General features: G+C 47.2%; 1 protein-coding gene across 3 annotated transcripts in view; it reads left to right on the top strand.

Annotated features, from left to right (window-relative positions):
- LOC108499280 (phosphofurin acidic cluster sorting protein 1-like) overlaps positions 1–20,738 on the top strand; it is a 61,026-nt gene that overhangs the window by 21,863 nt on the left and 18,425 nt on the right. For all 3 annotated transcript variants that reach the window (XM_017818964.1, XM_017818965.1, XM_017818963.1), the window contains exon 2: positions 19,105–19,192. In XM_017818964.1, the coding sequence (XP_017674453.1) occupies positions 19,105–19,192 (88 nt within the window). The remainder of the gene's footprint in view (positions 1–19,104; positions 19,193–20,738) is intronic.

Below are 20,738 nucleotides of genomic sequence, written 5' to 3'. Positions count from 1 at the left end.
GGATGCCAGGCCTGCACTGGATGTGCCAGCTGCTCTGGTGTCCCTTGGAGATCTTCCATTCATAAGACTGAGCTAGGTTGATCTTACTTAGACTTGCAATCCTCTTGCCAGAAAGCAGGATAACTGCCTGTCATCCAGGTGCTAGAAGGGCTTTGCTGTCAGAGTTTTCAGAGTATGGTGGTCACTGGTGACATGTATTTGTGGAGTTGCTGTGGCAACCTGCATAGGTTCCCTCAAGCCCCTGCCCGGTCTCTGGTTTCCCAATAAGCTTTGTTATTCATCCTGCTTGGGAGAGGGGGAGTGGAGGCTGGGCCTTGGGGCACTTTGCCTGCTGGACAAGCTAAGCAGCCTCTGAAAGGGTGAGGGCAGAGAGCACCATCTTCCCAGAGAGCATGCAGAGCTGCAGTACAGTGCCTACCTTCCTTCCCTCCATCTGGACAGATGAGCGAGAGCTGCTGCCTCTCTGCAACCTCCCTGTTGCCTTTGCTTGCTTATTCCTGCCACAGTTAAAGTAGTTGTAGTTTAAAAGTGGTTAAAGTTGTTGTGTCCTGGCCCTATTGCATTTAGGTCAGATTGATTTGAAAACTCTGTGCTGTTTTCATTTTAGGTGAAAAAATATTCATAACTTAAGCAAAAACATGGCTCTTAAAACAGTACTTGCTGCAAGCGAGCTCCTTCTTCTGAAGTTTGTTTGAGTGGAATGTAGTTCAAGCAGGGCCTTGAGCTAAGCCCTTTGAAGGCAGAATTTTTCAAACTTTCAAGGTAACTTAGGACCTGATGCTTCTTAGCTGAGGTCCTCGCTGAAACGTGTAGTCTGTGCAGAACTGTCCCCTCTTGGCTCTACATGCTTGCAATTTTTCTTCTGAAGCTCCACGCCTTCTCATGAGGATGCCTACAAGGTCCTGGGTGAAAATCTCTTTGAGTGTGGCAATGTGAATCACCAGGGAGAAAATGAAACTTCCCATTTTATGTGTCTGTTTTTTAAAAGATAAACAGCTGATTAATTAAATGGTAGACAGGTGTAATATGGGGAAGTTAAGGGTTGGAGAGGGATAAAAGTATCTTTTTTTCTTTTAAATCAATTTTTAAACACTGCCTTATTATTATTCATCACAGGTTATTATATGCATATCTTGATTGAAATTTTCTTGTCTTCTCTTCAGGATCTGACCACCTATCCCAGCACAGTCTTGTTTTCATGTTTCTTGTGAGGTGCTCAGCACTACTTAGGGTTCAGGGCAAGCCAAACATGCAGTGTTTGTCAAAAGCTGTTCCTTTTTTTATTTTTCAGTCCAACAGGTTCTGCAGAACTGATGTTTTGATTAAAGTATAAAGCATGTAGTTTTCTCTTATATATATGAAGTTTAGCAGCAATTGTGGAGAGAAGCCTAAGCCTAGTGAAATGCTACTTGGGAGTTCCAAGACAGCAAGAGTTGCTTATACTTCGGGCTTTATATGCTCTTGGGTCAGGATCATAAGAGTTTAGAGTTCAAGGTTCTGGACTGTGGACAGCAGAAATATCAGCTTCTTTTGGTGGCTTAGGGAAGCTGGAAGCATGAAGGTGTTTGGACTTAGCCTGTTTACTCCCCATCACGCTTCTCAGTGATGTTATGTCAAGAGCTGGAAGATGTAGAACTCGTTCCATGTCTTGGCTAGTCAGCAGGGTGTAATGCCTGCTGGGACACACAGGGTTACTTTCCCTATATACCCTATATATATTCCCTATATACCTAGCAGATGAAGGTGATAGAGCCCAGTGTTGGTCACAGATATTGCAAAGTCTTTCTGCAGCTTCTGAGGGTTCAATAGCCTCAAATTAATAGTGGCAGGTTGATCTTTTTCTAGCAGAAGGTTAATCTCAGCATCCTTACTCTCAGCTACATTTTTTGTGCCAGATCACCTCAACCCCTTGCAGGGTTTAAGTGTGCTGGTAAATGGTGCTTTCTTATAATACAGGTATTTTTCTGAGACTGGATGATTGCCAATGGACATGCCTATCCCAGAATTTTGTGGCACGTGGTCACTGCAGTCATTATTCTCTTTATATTTCCAAGTCACATAGTTCACTTAAAGTAACTTTTGGCTTAGCTTTACATAGCCTTGAGCCTGAGATGTTCTGGGTATTGTGTATCTGTGATAAAAATAAGAGAGAAGCAAATATGTAATCAGGACTGGGATTCTTGCAGAACTGGTAGTGATCTCAGAACCACAGAAGTATCATGTTACTCAGTTCCTAGATGGAGGTGCCTTGAAATGCCTGTGTGAAATGCTCCAGGACATTATGAACGTGGAGTCTGGATGCTGCACAGGCAGCAGTAGAGATGTTTCCTGAATGGCAGTACAAGTTCTGATCTTCAGGCTGGGCACAATTCTGTACATGTTAGTGTCTGTACAGTTAACTCATTGTGTGAAGAGGGAGGGTGTAGGGGAGCTCTGGCACATTTGAGTTGGGTTTGCAGCATACCTTGTGTCTCCTGGGTATGTCACAAACATACCTGAGTGTCCATTCTCAAACTCCTGTGGAGGTGATGGGAAATGTAGTAGACCAAGGGACTGGGAGTGATTCTGGGGGCATAGATTTGCTTTTACTTGTTTCTGCTTTTGCTCTTTGAGAGTCATCTTAAATATTTTTATTCCATCTCATTCCATTCTGCCTCTTACTTGCCAAGGCTGGTTGCCTTAGTCACCAGGGCTTTGGTAACTAGAACAACAAGATTGAGCAGGCAAAGGTAGAAATAATGGTAGTAACTTTCTCAACTCTTCCTGAAATTGGCTTGTATGAATGAATATCATGCATGTGGGTGACTTGTGTCAGCAATCTGTTCACCCTTACTGCCTGGCACATCCTGAAATCCTACTGGCAGCACCACCCTAACTGTGCTGTGGCTGTGCCCTCCGGCAACTGGAAATAAGCCTGTCAGGGACATGTGAATGTTGCTGGCCACCTCCTTCCTACAGCATGGCAGCCTGTGCTGGAGCTGGAGCAGAGTGCAAGAGACACTACACTTAAGGCCAGCGCTCAGGGCCAACACTTTAGTGATCACTAGGTTGGAGGCAAATTCTGAATGGGAGGAATTGGTCAGTGTGTCTGCTAGGATGGTGAGACTGGCTTACAGTGCTGGAAGCAACTGGTGTCTGCCATGAAGTCAGTCTTCCATAGATGTCCTCTCTTGGAATAGTTATCTACTTGTTGGTTTGTTTACTCACTGTTGGACAGAGGAGGGTCTGGGAGATGATAAATGGTGTCCTGTCTCTTATTCCTCAGGATGCTCTTTGCACTGTTGGTATAGTTCGAGGTCACCTTTTGATGCAGTTTTGCTTTGCTTTGAGAGCAGACTGTTTCTATCTCACCAGGTAAATGTAAATCCTGACTTGGGACAGTGAAGTTGTATTTTCCACTCCACCTTTGAAACATGTTGCTCTTGTAAGCTCCCATGTGGCTGCATCTTGCTGTGTCAGTGCCTTGTGTCTGCCATTTCTGCAGTAATAGACCAATGCTGTGTTATCTCCTCTGGAAAGCTCCCAGCTCCATGAATTTGATAGCAAAGCACTTGCTTAGTATTCCTCACTGCTCTGTGCATTGTTTTCCTCATCCCTGCTTGTTTTCTCTTAGCTGAACATGATAGGAAGCGACAGTGAGCACAGTCAAGGGATTCCCTGGAACCACAGGCCTGTTCTTTGTAGGCACCCAGTGCAAGCTTAATAGGCTCTTTTGAACAATCTTGACAAAATCAGCACCTGTCCCCAGTAAGTCTAAACCTCCAGACAAACTCAGGATAAGGATTTCAGCAGCTTTTGAAGGAAGAATCATAGCCTATTAGGCCTCTGTGAACACATACTGTTGAAGTGGCAGGTGAAAACGGGCAGGGTAAGAAAGGTTAATAGCTGTGGAAGGCTGCCACTAGTGTGTTTTTGCAATCAGTTCATGCTTCAGTAACAAATCCTATTGCTTGCAGAGAAAAGAGCAGTCTAGACTGGTGTATTGCTGCAAAAGAAACTCACTCTGTCTTTGGTTTAGGTTTCATTTAAATTTTGAGCTACATGCTCAGAGTTTGTTACTTTTTACATTAGAATGCAATAGCCAAACCTCAGTGTGTATGCCGGCCTTCCTTCTAATTCCCTGGCTGTAGCTCTGTAGGTCAGACACCCATGACCAAGACTCCCTTCTACTGTGTCACAGTGCAAATTTAGGATCATCTGGTAGTGCATGGAGAGGTGCTGGAGGAACTGCATCTTCAGCAGCAGTAGGCTTTTGGCAGCAGGTCTGTCTTTTGCTCAGCCACAAAAGGGGGAATGGTTTGGGCTGGTTTCCTCACCTGGTAAGGATTAAAACAAATTCCATAGCCAGCTGTGGTTAGTCAAAACTGTCTGCAAGAAATCTCTTTCTGATGTCTCAGTTGGCTGTGATCATGTTTACTCTTTGATCTGGGACAGATGGTCTCTGAGGCTGAACATCAGGGGTTTGTGTGGCCATGGCCTGGCTCAGGAAAAGGGTGTCTGGTGCTGCTGAGACTTTCCTCAGAGAGGTCCTCAACCAAGCAGGAGAGGCAGTGGAGGGTTTGTTCTAATGTGATGGGACAAGTGTAGGACTTGTTTGCCAGTGCGTGTGTGTATCAGGGCACAGAAAATCATAGATCACAGATGTCAGCGGTAGGATAACTCTGAGCTATTTCTGTACTAGTCATGGGGTCCAGTGAGTGGCTGAACCCTCCCCAAGGTATCCATGCAGACTAATGAAAAGCTTAAGTTAAAGGTCCAAGTCTTAAGGTAACTGTTCTGATGGGATCCCTTTGACAGACCAGCACCTAGACTAGAACTGCCTAGGATGTTTTTGCTGTGGATGTAGTGTTCCAGTTTGAGCAAAGATCCCTATATGTAATTTTAAGAATAGTGGCTCCTGATTTGGATAATGTGGTTTGTTTTTTTTTTTTTTTAATTCTGCAGTCTTAATTATTGCTTTTATTTCTAACTGCTCACCCTTTGGATGCAGACCCTGAAAGTCTTCTACAGGCCCAGAAGCATGTTGAGACCTTGACAGTGTTCTTGAGCTTCAGATGGTATCTGGACTTGTAGCTGTTGAGTGTTATAAGAGTCCAGTGCTGCTGACCTCCTGTGAAAGCAATTGATTGCCAGTAGCAGAGTGCTAGACTGAAGAGGGGTGCTGTGGGTGCCCTCTGAGGAATGATCAGATCCAAGGGTGCCCTTTTAGCACTTTGCCCTGGTTGTGACTCTCCAGGGAGAAAGCAGCCCTGGGGAGAGATATCCTGCCATCTCTGTTGCCAAGGAAACAGTGGCTGCATCTCACAGCTGCTGAAGACTTTTTATTCCAGAGTAAAATATGAATTTCCAGACTACAGATGCATCAAGCTTCTTGGACACGAGCACACTGATCTGTTTGGTTGTGCCTGGCCTCTTGGCTAAGTTGCAGCTAGATCTCAGGTGTGAATTTTCTGATGCTTTGGATCTCTGTCAAGCAGCTTTTTAAATATTCTTAGGATGCTGAGATTTCAAGCTGTCTGCAGTATCACAGAATCATAGAATATCTTGAGTTGGAAGAGACCCACAAGAATCATGGAGTCCACCTCCTGGCCTTGCAGAGGACAACCCCAAGAATCACACCATGTGCCTTGAGAACATTGTCCATAAACTTCTTGAACTCTGGCAGGCTTGGTGCCATGACCACTTCCCTGGGGAGGCTGTTCCAGTGTCCAGCTACTTTCCGGGTGAAGAACCTTTTCCTAATATCTGGCCTAAACCTCACCTGACACAGCTTCATGCCATTCCCCTGGGTCACTGGTCACCAGAGTATTTTGAGAGGACATTGGAAATAGGTCTTGGAAGTTCATCTCTTTCTGCTGAGCTCAGCTGACTGTCTCTACTCTGCCTACCCTTTTTCCAAGAACCCATTCATCAACTGCATGTTGTGTGTGTCTTCAATTCAAGAGCTGAATAGTCATTTGGAGCAGGTTCTCCTTGGGGCATCTTCTGGTCGTTCTGAGCCATTGTCTGATCTGTGAGTCCTTCACTAAGATCACCTCCTAGGGTGAATCTGCAGGCTATTGCTCAGATACCTCTTAAGGACCTGTCTATCAAAGAAAAACAGACTGTGCAGTCATTAGTTTTCAGAGGGGCAGTTAAAGTTGTCCAACAACATTATAAATATGTATATTGTATAATTTTCAGGAAGAACACTGTTGCTCACACTCTGCATGGCTGCAGAAAAGGTGTTCTGTCCCCAGGACTGTGTGTGGTGCCTCCCCTGTGTGCCAGGCATGCAGCTACTGGTGCAGACACTGGTAGGTAGAAAGCTGCAAAAGACTTTCTCTCTGCCCTCTCGGTTACTAGGGGAGCAACACTCACGGGCTCTGCTGTGTCAATCTGTTTGCAGGAAGCAAACTCTGGGCTCTCCCCTCCCATCTCAAACTGCTGGGATTTGAATGTGGGGACTCTGACAACAGTGGAGGCCAGCACGTCAGAGCGCTCTGAGTGTTGCAGCAGTGGCACTGTGGCTTTCTCCTGCTGTGACCCTGTGCTCTTCCAGCTGTCCTGCAAAGGGTGGTGTGCTGTGCCAGTCTCTTTGCACATCAGCAACTGAATCTGCCTGTGGGAACTTGGGAGGCATTCTTGGAGGAATGAAGGAGAGGATGTCTGGTGTAACTGTGCATGTTTTGGGGAAGCTCTCTGCTGAAAAGTCTCTGTGTTAGTGTTACTTCCTCCCAGGGAGGAAACTGGGGGCTGTATAGGTTCAGACACTTCTCAGAGTGGTATGTGTATAAGTATTGCTGTTGCTCATCTTCCACTAGTGGAAAGGAAATTTGGTCAGCCAAAGAAACACCGAGTCTCGTTCAGACCAGGTGTAATGGGAGCTCAGCATTGCTGTCCAAATTCTGTCAACCTGATGGGCTTGAGTAACTCTTGTTTGCACAGTTAATTCTCCCAGTAGGAGTGTTTTGAGCCTACTCCTAGTGGTTCTCTTTCCTCTTACCTGACAGGTCTTTAAAAATGTGTAATTGCTGCTGCAGGACTCCCGTCAGATGGGTGTTCTGATGGGAAGAACATTTTCCACTGCACCCTAATCTGTCTTCTCTCAGCAATGGCACATCCCAGGCCAGCCTGCAGTGGGAGTTGGCCTTCCCTCCCATATCCATCTTGCTCTCATGGCTGCATGTACTGTACTGGAGATAGAGTGGTGCCTGGCAAAGGGCCTTTGAACGTACATTGCTGATGGTCTGGCAAAGCCAGGGAAAGAGCAGAGCTCGGCTGTGGGCATGCTTGCATTTGCATGGGCTGTGTTTGTGCATCGCTATACAAAGCAGCAGCTTGCAGGATGTATTTGCATGAGCTTGCCACAGCAGGAAGTGAAGTGTGGACATGGACGAGGAGGGGCTTAGCCTGTGCCACTGCCTGAAGCAGTGACTTGCAGCCTGCAGAAGACATTGGCAAGTGTGACATCGTAGTTCTTGTGTGTCTGAGGCTTTGCTGCGTTAGAGATGAGCTTTTTAACAGCCTTCTGGACTTGTAGGGTATGGACTGACAAGTTTTGGAGGGCAACAGTGTATCCTGTTGTCCCATTGTACTGTTTGACCATGGTACAATAGAAGCAGCTCACTAAAATCCAGCACTGAACAAGGATTCAGTATTCACTTTTGACTAGGGTGTGATCACATCAACTTGTGCCTTGTGACAGTGTTGGAATTACTTCTGAGAAGCAAGTTGTCTCACAGCTAAGGCATGCCTTGTCCGTATGGGGCATGTGCTTTGGCTGCTGCAGTGTGAAGGACGGCAGGTTGTGTATGTTCTTGATGAGGGCAAGAGTAAATGCAGTGCGTCCAATTTTGACTGACCTGTACATGTTTCTCTAATTACATTCTAATTTTAAGTAAGGTTTATTCTTGTAAAACTATATTTAAATTTGCCAATGCAATTTTAGTGCATGTTAAAAACCCTAAACTAGTGCAGGCTTTACAGGCTGTTGGACTGGACATCCCTGGCTCTGCCACTGCTGGCCATGCTGCTGGCTTGTGATTGTGAGGCTGGGTGCTCTGAGCATGTCAGATAGTCTGTACAGCTTCCAGGATTCTGGATAGTTGCTGGATCTCCAGGTATTGTGGACTGGTATCTCTTCTCACCTCAACCTCATCTGGGCTGATCCTGCCTCTTACGATAAGGAGCAGTGGTGACAATCTGTAGAATCTCTGATTGATCTTTTATACATGAGGGAGGAGTAGGGCAATTGCATCCAAGGAATTGCACTAACAAAAGATCCTGTGGTTTTGTATCTGGCTTTCCCTGGAGAACAGCTTCCTCTGCCTCTTCTCTGTATAGGATTATCCCAAGGAGGGCATTCTCCTTTGAACCACCAGCCTATTTATAGCTGCAAGCAGTGTTTCTGTTAAGGAACTGCCAGATATTTCTGTACTAGGTTTTTGCCTTAAGTGGTACACTTTTGGTATGTTCAGATCCTGGGCTTTTAGTTAAGTTTTCTCCTCTGATGTTGTTGTCCCTTGACTTTTGTCCTCTTAAAAATTGTAATTGGCTGGAATTTCAGTCACTTGCAGTCTTATTTCCTGCCCTTACTAACCACTGTTAGATAGAGTCAAATTCAAAGCTGTCCTCTCATGGCTGTTTTTAAAACTTTTCAGTGTTATTCTGGGCTGGAACTGGCTTTTATTTCTTTTATAGGCTTCTTTTACAGTTTGATCAGTGAACCAAAAAAGCCACATTTTGTCTCTTCTGCTTTAGTTGGCTGGTGCAGAGCTTCCCGTGGGCCAGTCCCAAGGTATGTGCACTGGCAAATGTTTTTCTAAAGGGCTATATAGAAGAGCTGGGGACGACTCATTTCAGAAATGCTTAACGACCTCCTGTATACAAATTCAGAGTACTTAGAGAGAAAACAAGGGCGATGCATCTGAACATATAGGCCAGCATATGCCCATATAATGGACATAAAGGAACACCTCCATTGCACCAAGTGGTTTTGTGTGCACCTATTGTGCAGGAAATCCTTTCCCTTCAGCCACAGATTCCCATGGGTGGGTGGGAAGGGATTGTATGATAAACCACCTGTCCCTCTGTTTCCTGAGTTCTTCAATAGGCACTCTGATGCTTCAGTGAGTACTACAAAACTGTGCTTTAAAGAGACAAAATGGTTGTTAGGATGTTGAGCTTCTAATGTATGTTACAAATTCAAATTTTCTTGGCCAGGGGGTCTTTGGATGCCTGCCTGTGCCCAGTGTGGCTGTAATACAGGCTGTGGTGAGGAGTCGCACCAAGTTATTTATGGACCCTTTTGCTAGACGAAACATCTGCCACAATAGCTCCTGGCTCTACTTGCAGCTTGCTGAGGTGGTGAGTGGGCACAGTGATCCTTGGAAAGAATGTCCTGTTCCACTGGGACAGTGGCTGGAAGTGAGCAGTTGCAAGTGCATGGAGTGTCATCTGCTTAGTCTGTGTGCTGCTTTCTGGGACCCCCAGGGCCCTGCCGGCCTGCGAGTAACTGTCTGACACCGCTGAGCCCAAGCTGCAGCACCTTGGAGAGCAGGGACAGTCTGCTGGACAGCCTGGCAGCCTGCTGGTTGAGTGCCAGCGAGCAGGAATGACTGAGAATGGCAGCTGCCTGCAGGCTTCACCTAGAGAGGGCCCCAAGGAGAAAATGCCTCTGCTCTGGCCCACTGGAGCTCAGGCTGCTCCCTGGACACAGCTCCTCTATTTTTGCAGTGTAGCTGGTTCATGATTTTCCATGCCTGCTCTCAGAGAGCTTGATATTACAGGCATAGTGGACCTGGACACAAAGCACTCTTCTATTGATGAGATTTTCTGGTAAATACCATGGTACCCCTGAGCTAGGGAATTTAGTGTGAGCCGTAGCAACGTGTACAGCCTTCTCACTTCCGCTCCAGCTGCATGGGTTGTGTGGCATCTCTGCCTCAAAAAAGCATGCATAGTTGGGTAGAAACAGCCCAGAAGCTATGGATTGCAGTGGTGTGACAAGATGGATGTCTCTGCCAGGAGGGGTTATTTTTGAAGCTGACTGACGAGGAGAAACAATGCACACTGGAGTGTTTGCAGGCACTTCTGTGCTAAAAGGAAAGCTGCTCTGTAATGGCAGGTAAGCTGCAGCTCCTCTCTGTGGGATGTGAGATAGCTCTGGCATGTCTGTGACAGTGACAGGTTGGAGCAGACCAACAGTGTCTTTCTAGGCAGATCTCAGGGTTTCCACTCCACCCTCCGATCTTGTTTTTGACACTGAATACAGAATGATTGCTCTTCCATGGCTTTAACAACTGTCCTTTTGTGGCTTCCCCACTTTTCAGACAAGGGTCTGTTGTGTGTGGTTCACACAGTGGCCTCACTGGTCTGGATCAGTAGATTAAGAGACCTATGCATCAGAGAGGTTATAAACCTATTGGGAAACAACTTGGCTGAGCAGAGCTCTATATTGAATTCTGTCTGGAGAGAAGAGACTTGCTAGAAAGGAGAGGCAGGAATAGCCCTGCCAATGCTGACAGGTTGTAGTGGTCTGTTTCATGTTGCCCCATTCTGCACTGGCTGCATACACAGGCAGTACTCATCCTGTTTGGGAGTTTGTGGTGCTAGGTAGGTCTGGCATCATGGTAGGAGCTGCTCTTTCCTCCTGCAGTGGGACTAGCTGCATTAGCAGGAATGTTCCCTGGGATCAGGGGAAGGATGTATGTGGTTTACTCTCCAGGCTGGCAAAACGTGTGGGATCTCTCAGTCCACAGCAGGGCAGATCGGGAGAAAGCAGTCCTCAAGTCAGGAGTGGCATTTAGGTTATATATTGAGTTTAGCAGTCTTTTTGTCTGCTGTGTAGTGTCAAAGACACAAGTCCACAACACACACAGCTAATAGGCCAGAGTGGTCTGCTTCTTTTCGAGGCTGCCTGTATTACTGAGTCTGAAACTGTGGACCTGTCTGTAGCTATGGAGCCTGCACAGGATAGTTTGCTTCAAGAAATCTGCCACAGAACAGGAAGGGAGCATTTCATAATACAGGCTTATCTTTGACTTGCCTCCGCTATTGCATTTGAAGTGGTCTGAGAAAGCAGCATTTGTCTTTTTTAGAAGTGATTTGCTTGCAGAGATATCATATACTTGCCTATGTGACGAGGCACATCCAAACACCAGAGGATGGCTCAGCAGCCTGAAGAAGGAGAGCACATGTGCTCTGGAGCAGTTGGCTGCAGGCCTAACCAGAGGGAATCCCAGGGAAATTTGCTGTTTTGAGAGTGTCACTGCTGTCTGTACTTAGTGAGGATACTGGAGAACAGGGAATACTCGTGTATGGCCTTGGCCAAGCATTTGTTTGAGAGCTGTTTTTTCATTGCAGCCAGGCCTGCTCTGCCCTGGTTTGGGATGCTGTGATCTCTGCATCATTGCCCTCCTGCTTGCAACAGCCCCCACTTCCTCACTATGCCATGGGCAGCAAACAAGCAGAGGGATCTTGATGTTAGGTCTTGTCCTAAGCAGCCATTCTTTAATTAGAAATGCAATGTTATGAGTAGTTCAGATCTTTTTCGGTGTGCACTGCCGGCATGGTAACATTTTGGCAGCACAAAAGCAGCCTGTAGTAGACGTAGCTTCTTGGAAAGAGAAGTGCTCTGTACCCTGAGCACAAGCACTTTCTGCTGGTCTTTCTGCCTCTCCTCATGTGTGTAGGGCTGGTGTACACTCAGTAATGCATATTGGCTGATCTCCTTTAAAAAGGGTGTTTCAAAAACATAACCTGTTAAAACCTTCCTGTGAAGGAAACAGTGGCTGGTCCAGAAACAGTTTTGGCTACAGTTTGGCTACAGATGTCAGATACCGGTTTTGAAAACCCTGAGGAAGAGGATGATTTTGTACATCTTATTAGGTATTTAGAAAGATTTTTATATTCACCTAAATAAATCCAACAAATTCTTCTGTAATACTGAGTGAATCTTATGTCTTCCAGACAAATCAGTGAATCCAGTACCTATCTGTGCTTTCTTCTCTCGCACCTGGCTGCTTTCACACTGGCAGCAAGCAGCTCTGGTAGCTGTTGCTAGTGATCACTAGTAGCTACTGCTGCTGGCCGAAACACACACATAGTCTGATGTTCTTGTCCTTTATCTGAGCCTCCTTATCTCATTGGTGCACCTGACCCAGCCTGGAATGTCTGTTATGCCTTGTCGTGACTGTTGCATCTCTTTGGGGTGTGACCTGCTCTTTTCCTGTGCATCTGTTGGGAGTGGCTGTGTGCTGTCTCAGTGGTATTGCAATACTATGAAATACATATCTGAGAACACAGCAGTGCTAAGAGCTTGTGATGGGAGAGCAGACGGTTCCTGGGAGGCCTCTGGGTGGCAGTCAGAGCCCCTGGGCAGACCTGTGTGTGGTGCCTTCAGTGGGAAAGACGCTTCAGAGTGTTTAATAGAGCAGCCTGGTACAGCAAGCTCAAGGGCAAGTTGCTGACCAAACCAGAATCATCTACCCAGAGAATAAAGAGTTAGGCACCCTTCCAAGGGCTGATTGCAGCAGAGCATGCCCGATAAATGTGCATACACAGTGATGTTTAATGCAGTTAAGAATGGACTGCCCAGTCAGATGATAACAGCATTGATTGTGTGGACTTTCTTTTCCATGAGAATAGGAAAATGAAAAAAAGAGGTGCTCCAATTCAATACAGTGGTGCTGAGGTCCCATTTAATATGCTGCACTGTCAGGGCCTGCACTGGCCTCTTTTTGGTCTATCTTGAATGGCCATCCCAGGGGGCACATGCTAACCAGGACACAAAGCTGTGAGGAAGACTGGGCAGCTGCAACAGCCAGCCATGAAGACAAGGAAAGGTGGATGTATCTGCTTTCAGGACATTGTTTTCTTCCCTTGGCCTCCCGTTTTTCCTGACTGAGGATGACATCTTGCTCTTCCTAATGTGTACCCTACTGATACTGTAATTCTTTGCCCTTCCCAGCATGCCTTTGCCTGTCCTGCTCCCATGTAGTGCAGCCAAGTTGCTGCTGTGAGGAGAAGGAACCCCTTCTCAGCACAGGCTTTACATTCCTTTGCTGTTACAAGCTTCAGAGACAAAAGGAAGAAGAGTGTCAGCTGGTCCTCTGGGATGCCTGAGCATTGGCTTGGGTTTCATCTGTCTAGAGGCACTTGGAAGGAGATGGGATGATGAAGGAGAGGAATAGTCACATGGGAAAACATCCTGGATTTCGTGAGGCAGGCAGAACCATAAGCTGTGAATGCTTTACAGGAAATGAAGGGATGTAACAACGTGGGGAGTTTTTGTCTTCCTGTCTTTCATGCTTTAGGACTTCCTTTGGGAAGATCAGTTGGTAATTGGGATAAGTCAAACCTACTGCAATTTGCAGTAATAGAACTCTGCTCTGGATCCAGCAACAGGACAGACATGTGCTATTGGTAGCAAGCTGCTGTCAGCCAGGATGTAGGGGAGCCAAAATGCCTCTCTCATGGCAAGGAGAGGATTGCTGGTCAGCACTAGGGCTGTTGTGCTGTGCATCACCTTGCATAACTTGGCTAAAGGACCTGATACACAGCAGGTGTTTGGTGATTCTGGCCCTAGCTCTTTCCTTGGAGATCCCAAGAGGGTGCTATCATGGCTTTTGGCCTCTGCATCCTATTGTGTTACACCACTTCAGCGCAGCTCGCTTTACTTGCCTTTCCCAGGCTGCAGCAGTTGCTAGAAGGCAGAGTGGCAAGAGCGTGCTAGCAAGCCCTGACTGTTCTGTCTCTCTTTCCCTTGGGGAGGCTCTCAAAGCAGGCTGATGTTGGCTTTCATCCCAGTATGTCTGTAATTGGCCCACCTACCTGTCCTGATGCTTGAGCTGCAGAGCCTGATGAACCTGCTGCTGTCCCAGTTCATTGCTCCTGTTTGCTGGCAACAGGGACTTGCTTTCTGTAAGTGGAGTAGGTCTCTCCTCCCCTCTGCGTGCATCAGTGGTGTCTCATGCATAGATACCACTATGGCTCAGGGAGTATCTTGACTTCAGAAAGCTGTGGCACGTTCTGGGTGGTATCTCACCGCTCTCACCCTGTTGGTGTGCTCTTTCCTTGACACCTTCCCTTTGGCCACTATCAGAGGTGAGCTGTAGGGCTGGACACCCCTCTGATCAGAGGGACTAAAACTGCTTTTACAAGCTGCTCCATAAGACCAGCCAGTCTGCAGGGCGTCCCCATGCCCAGGATGTCTGGTCCTGGCCAGCTGCGTTCTGTCCTCTAGCAGGAACATTTACTGGGAATAGGTGCTGCTCCAGCAGGGGTGCAGGACTGTCGGGAGCGTCCCATACCTTGTGAGCCCTATGGAACATCTGGCATCTCTCCAGAAGCCCAGTCTCAGAGTTTAATATCACCTTGAAAGGGAAACCTGAGCTGTCAAAGTCAGGAAAAATATTGAAGAGCTACTAAATTGCCTCTATTGAAGGCTTAGTCCATGGCTGTGCATCCAATAAGGATTGTAGCGTTGACAAGGAAGTGCAGAGGGCCAGTGCTGGGAGAGGTGGCTGTGTTCTAACATTTGTAGGTGGCAAAGGAGCTACAGGAAAACCCAAGGAACCTGGCTGCTGCCACTTGAAAAAATCAGTTCAAATGTCCAGTGAAACAGTCCTCTCCAGAGAATGACCTGCTGCTCACCAGTGGTCAGTAAGCCAAGCACTGAACAGCCCCAGGATGCCAGCAGAAAAAATGTACCACATCCTGTACTGTGCACAGATGTATTTTCATCCCGTTTTCCTTTGCTTTCTATGAGCCTTAAGAACTGTACCTCTGATTTATATTCCCCTGACATCAGAGGCTTTAGGGATATATGGCATTCACTGAAACATTGACCTTGAAAATGCAACAATAAAGCTGTTGAAGAGTACACCTAGTGCAGGTAGCTGGGTATGCAGTTGCAGTGTGAGCTGCAGGTTTGTGCCCTGGATGGCAGGAGATGTCTTGGAGTCCCATGAAAGGAGCCATGAACTGGCACTGACCTGTTGCCTAACAAAGGACGCTGCCATCTGTGGCACTGTGTGGCTGGTTCACCCAGAGACTCTGTAGAACCCAAATAAAACCATTGGATCAAGAGGCACATGTAAGGGGCGTGAAGAGTATGTAAGTAACAGGCTAAAAACAGAGTAAAAAAGCCCAAAGATTCCTACATTCACCCTGGAGGAATTAGCTCAAGCTGTTATTGTTTTACTGCCCTATGATTAAATGAGTGTAGTGTGTGGTGGGATCCAGTTGGGGCACCCACTGGTCCAATGGAGCTGCCCCTTACAAAGGGGCTTTGGTCCCAGCAATGAAAGTCGGGGGTGGTGGGAGTGTGACTCCCAGAGTAGTCCTGAATGGACCACTCAGACAGGAAGGTTTCCTTAAAAAAACTAGCCACTGTGTGTGTGTGTCCACTGAGAGCAGCAGTCGCCTCTTGGCATTTGCAAAAGACTGCTGGAGGCAGTGCTTTGCTGCTGGCACTGAACTTCACAAAATGTATGTGTTACAGGAGCTTTGCTTTTCAAGATGAACTCACAGGCCAGCTTGCTGAAAGTGTTATGAGTGTTTCAATCAGAGTTCAGAGCAAAAACTCCAAATTTGTCATTTAACTGGAGAGGAAGGAAACAGCTGGGATGCTGCAACCTGGAGCAGGAAAGAAAAGCGAAAGAAAAGCAAAAGAAATGTGCTGAGTGATGTTTTTGGGACCGTTTTCAAAGTATGACCTAAGTGTCTGAAAACATACTCCAGGAAATGTCATCTTTGTGGTTTTAATGAGTTGTTAACTCATTGAGTTCCTCGTTTGCCCCTTTCTCTTTTTTTTCCCTTCTCGCTCCCCATGTTCTTATTTTGATGTAATTGCTTGCAGTTCAGAATCCCAACTTGAAAGTCAGTGCTTGCTTAGCTGAGGTGCATCCAGGCACTGTGTGTCTGTCTGTGTGTGTGTTGGTGCACACACACACATGCTCTTTAGCCAGGCTGTTGGGATGTGTGTGTGTTTATATGTGCACGTGTTCCTATTTGTTACCATCATCTTAGCTGAGGGTGGTGGCAGTGCTGGGTGTGTGAATGTGCAGACATACTCCTGCTTGTTACCTCCTCAGGCAGTAGCGGTGGAGAGATGTGTGCTCCTGCTGGGTATGGGGTTGAATAAAGAGGTAGAGTGGAACAAGAGAAAAGTAGGAGGTGCTTTCTTTGGTTGCATGTTTGAAAAGCCATGATCAGGAAAGAGGATTTTGGTCTGACTGACCATCCAAGTTAGTGATGAAAAGAAGGCAGCATTTTTAAAGATAATACCAGGAAAAATACTCCTCACTAGTAAACAACCAGTAGTGGAGTGTAGGAGTACTGGAGGTCCAGGAGGCTTTCAGACTGTCCTGTTGGAGCTCATTTTCCTTGTTGCTGCCAGTCACTGTTGCTGTCAGAATGTTAGTCATGTTTACCACAACTGGATATAGAGGAAGTCCTTGCAGTAGTTTCACAGGTCAAGAACATTTGCTAGTTATTGTCTTTAATTATAGGAACAAGTAAATCCAGATTTATAATTTATCTACCAAAAAGTTAGTCACTTGGGAGTATCACACACTGATCAGTTCTGGGCAAAACCATGGGGCAGTTGCCCTGGGATTTGGCTGAAGTGTTCAGAGCAGCATACCATTCTGATCACTGTGGATCGATCCTGTCCTGTAGAGATCTGCAGGGATTAGTGTGAGACCCACTGCTGCCCAGTACTGGCACTGAACACCCAGCAGTGACACAAATCTGGGTGATGCAGGGGTTGGTTAAGTAACAGATCAAAAGAGGATCATCAGGGACAGCCAAGTTGCTAAAGGAGCACCCTTTTAAAAATTATGTGCTCTTGTGCTGCAAATAAGTACATTTAGACTCCAGAACATGCATGTTAATCCCTGTCGGAAGGGTAATGGTATTTTAGAAAGCACTGTTTTGAGAAGGGTTTGAGTTGCAGGCTGCAAGCTATACCTGAGCTAGTTGGATCTCTGAGTGCTGCAGGGGAGGAAAAGCAGAGGGTGGGAGGGGGTAACCACCTTCCTGCACGGGGTATAAGAAGGACAAGGTGCAGAGTACAGTGTCTCACACTGTGTGAAAGAGATCTTAAAAGCTGGAGAGGGATAGAAGCTTTCAGAGAGAGAGAAGAAAGAAGCTGTCGACTGCCTTATCAGAGGTGAAAGAGCTGCCCAAGTGGGTAAAGCTGATCGATGTGCACTTATTCTTCCCTGAGAAAAAATACCAGGTACTGACAGAACTCCTGAGTGCCTCAGAGAAGAGCATGAAGAGCTAATGAATTGATTAATTTGGATGAAGAGTGTGTTTTTACGGTGAGAACAACTGCCAGGTAGATATCCTCAAATTAAGATTGGATATCCGTATGGAAGTTTTAATCTTTTGGGGATAACTTTTCCATGGAGGTAACTAGATCAGTGCTGTAAGGAAAATTTGAGTAGATGTCCTGTTCTTGTCTTACATGTTCAAGCCTCATTTCTCTTTGTGGCTTGTCTAGGGACTAAGGACAGTCAAAGCCAGCACTGGTTAGTGATGGTGTTAGCTAAGCTTAGCCTCTTTGCAAGCTTTCCCTTAGTACATCTGGTGTAGTTGCTGTACTCCATCTTTTTGGTGAGCATTTAGTCCCCCCTCCCTGCCCAAGAGCCATCCTCTTTGTCTTTGGTCTTGCTCCCTTCAGCTCACTCCTAACTTTGACGAAGTATTTCTGGGGAGAAAGAAACCTGCCCCAGATGATAAGGTTTCTCCCTTCCTACAAGCAGAAGCTCAGAGGGGAAGAGTGGACAGAGATGGGATCACTTATTGTAGTGCTGGGGTGCACAGGGTACGAGGGCTTAGGGGTCTGTAGCCCTGGGTTTTGGCTGAAGGAATGCAGACCATTGGGCAAACAAGTGTAGAAGAGCTTGTCTGCACTCCCAACTTCCTGAATTCTGGTCTCCACCATGCCCTGCTACCCAAATGTGAAGGACAGAGCAGCAGGGTTGCAGTCACAGTCCAGAAAATCTTCTGCACAAGCTAAAATTATTTTAGAAGAGAGGGCAGGGACATGGTAGGAAATGAGTGCTTGCTAAGTCCTAAACCTGTCCTGCAGTTTGGCTGTTTGTCCTTCCCTTTCCACTGTCATTCCACCTCTGAGCTGTTCTACACTGTTCCTGTACATTAGCAGAGCAAGAGCAGGGTTTTTTCCTTTAAAAATGAAAAAAGCAGGAGAGAATAGATTTGGTCCTTCAGGGAGCACAATGTGTCAGATAGAAATGTATTTGGTAGTAGCCAAATCTGATCTCCAGGAAGGGTGGCCTAAATCTCAGGTCCAGCATACTGATATCCACAAAAGTCCTGGGTACCAGTGTCTGCAGCCGTGGAGCGTGGAGCACAGGGGCTGGCTTGCAGAACATCAGCATTCTGGTGTTGCTGGTAAAGATGTGTTTGGCCTGTGCTCCCTGACACAGAGTTCCTTGCAGGTACTTTCTGTGGGAGTTCTGCTGCAGGCTCCTAGACAGAAGATTGGGGTGGCTGGCTATCTCACAGGCACTGACTAATCCTTTGAGCAGCAAAAGTCGCTCTTCTCACTTAGCCTCAGGCTCCTTCCTAGCTTTTTCTTGCAAGCGCCACTTACCATGCTGAGTCCCCAGGTTTTTGTGGTTGTCAGGGTGGCTGCTGTATGAAGCTTCCTGTGAGACTGCTTCCCGAGTCAGCTTTGTGTGGTATCGTGCAAGAGAAGAGCATGGGAACATTTGCCTTAACTAAGTCCAGGATAAGAGTGGATTTTAAGTGCTTTGGTTTATAAATAAACAGCATTGTGGCCAAGGTAGATTTAAGCAGAGCTGGCAACAGCCCTGCTTGGGAAGGGATCTCTTTACCATATGGCCTGCTGTTGGACTTCCTGTCTCCCACTAATCCCTTAAGCCTGCTTTAGCTCTGTTAATTTCTCTTCTTTCCTTTTTTCCCCAATGGTCTGTCTCAGGGGTGCCTGAATGCCAGTGTTCCTCGGCCAAGCTTGTGCCTGCAAGTGGGCCAAGCATCCAGGCTGCCTTCCGAGCACCGGGTACCATGTGGCAGGGCCCCAGGGATGGTGGTGCCTGAATGTGTCCCATTCTCTCTATCTTACAGGCTCTGCAGTCTGCGCCTGAAGAAACTCACGGTGCTGAAAGAGCTGGACAAAGAGCTGAGCTCTGTGCTTATTGCTGTGAAGATTCAGGTAGGCTCCTCTCCATGTTGCTGCCTGATGGCAGCAGGCCAAGCCTGTCCTTTTGCTCTCTGTGAAGTGCTGGTCTGCATGTCCCTTACCTTGTGCCAATCAACCCCTTCTGTCTTGGTTAGCACCCCTGGGGAGATTTTGGCTCTCAGGCCAGTGGGACAGCAGCAAACTGCATGGTGCTGGTTTATATCAGGGATGAATTTGGTTAGGCACTGGGACAGAATGTGTCATGCCTTCCTGCCCACCTCAGCCAAGGCCCTCCTCTCAAGCCTCTGTTCAGACTTTGGCTTCCCACTGTTCCCAGCCCTTTAGAAAGGATCAGTACTGGGTGGTTTCTGGCAGTGCCCTCCATCCAGATCACTCCCTGGGGAGTGAAGGGTGGGAAGGGTGCAAGGGATCAGCATCATCTCTGTGCATAACTTCTGCTGACATTTGTACCCTGCATGATCTCACAGTTCCCTCTGCTGTCCTCTCCCTTTCTCTGTGCATCTGTGCTAGGCCTGGTGCCTCTACTCTGAACCAGGCAGAGTGGAAGGGAGAGAGAACTGGGAATTTGCCACTATCCTGGTATGTGCAATCCCCCCACCCTCTCTGCAGCTGGTGGTGAAGAGATGGATTCCTATGGGTGCAGTCACATCCTTTCCACCTGCCAAAGGAGACAGCATGGAAGCAAGATGCATCTTGGGTGTATGTTCTCACCACAGCCCCTCTTACCCAGCTAGGGTACTGGTGTCCTTCCTTCGTTCTTGTCAGCTGGCAGGAAAGCTGCTGATCCCATTGAAAGCACTGCGAGGCAGAAGCTCAGCAGCTTTGTGCTCCCACAGAGCTCTTTGTGCTGCACACATTAGGATCTAAATCCTGGATTAATGCTGGAAGCTGCAGCATTAGTGGAGCTCTGGGAGCTGGAGTTTGTCTTCATGGCAGACCTGATTCACTTGCACAGAAGAAACAGAAAGCAAAATACGTGAAAGCTGGGGCCTGGAGTGAGGACAGCAGGAGGATATTGGGGTTTATGCGTTATTGGTCAGTGTCCCACTTTGCTGATCTTTCCATCACTGTGTGTGTGATGTCATTCAGGAGAGCTGAAAACACTGGGACCTCTAAGACCTGTGCCCCTTTGGTGCAGGCAAGGAAACAACCTGGGCAGCAGAGAGTGCCTGGCCCCTGGAAATGCAGAAGCTATCAAGGCTGGGCCACAGGTGGCAGCAGCACAGGACTGGGGGGCTGGGAGCCAGCTGGGAGCTGTGGGTCCCTCCTGACTGGGAAGGCTAGGTTTGTCTCACTTCTCTCCTGCACTGTTGGCCCAAGCTGTGTGTGTTTTGTGGGACTGGGGATCTTTGAGTTCCTGTGCAGCATCCCTTATGCCTGGACTGATATGTGCTGAGTGTGTAGGTCCTCAGGAATGCCCCCTCTCATGCACTGCAAATGTGAGACTGTGGAAGAGGCTGTGCAGTGGGATTCCAGCTCTTTCAAAGAGATCACCCCTATCCCTGCCACAGGCCAATCTTGCACCCTGATGGCAAAAGAAATTATTGGGCCTCAGCAA

Source organism: Lepidothrix coronata, unplaced genomic scaffold (assembly GCF_001604755.1).
Source record: "Lepidothrix coronata isolate B3197 unplaced genomic scaffold, Lepidothrix_coronata-1.0 Scaffold71, whole genome shotgun sequence".
Taxonomy (NCBI): domain Eukaryota; kingdom Metazoa; phylum Chordata; class Aves; order Passeriformes; family Pipridae; genus Lepidothrix; species Lepidothrix coronata.
Note: the sequence above shows the minus strand (reverse complement) of the source record. Positions and strands in the feature narration are given on the sequence as shown.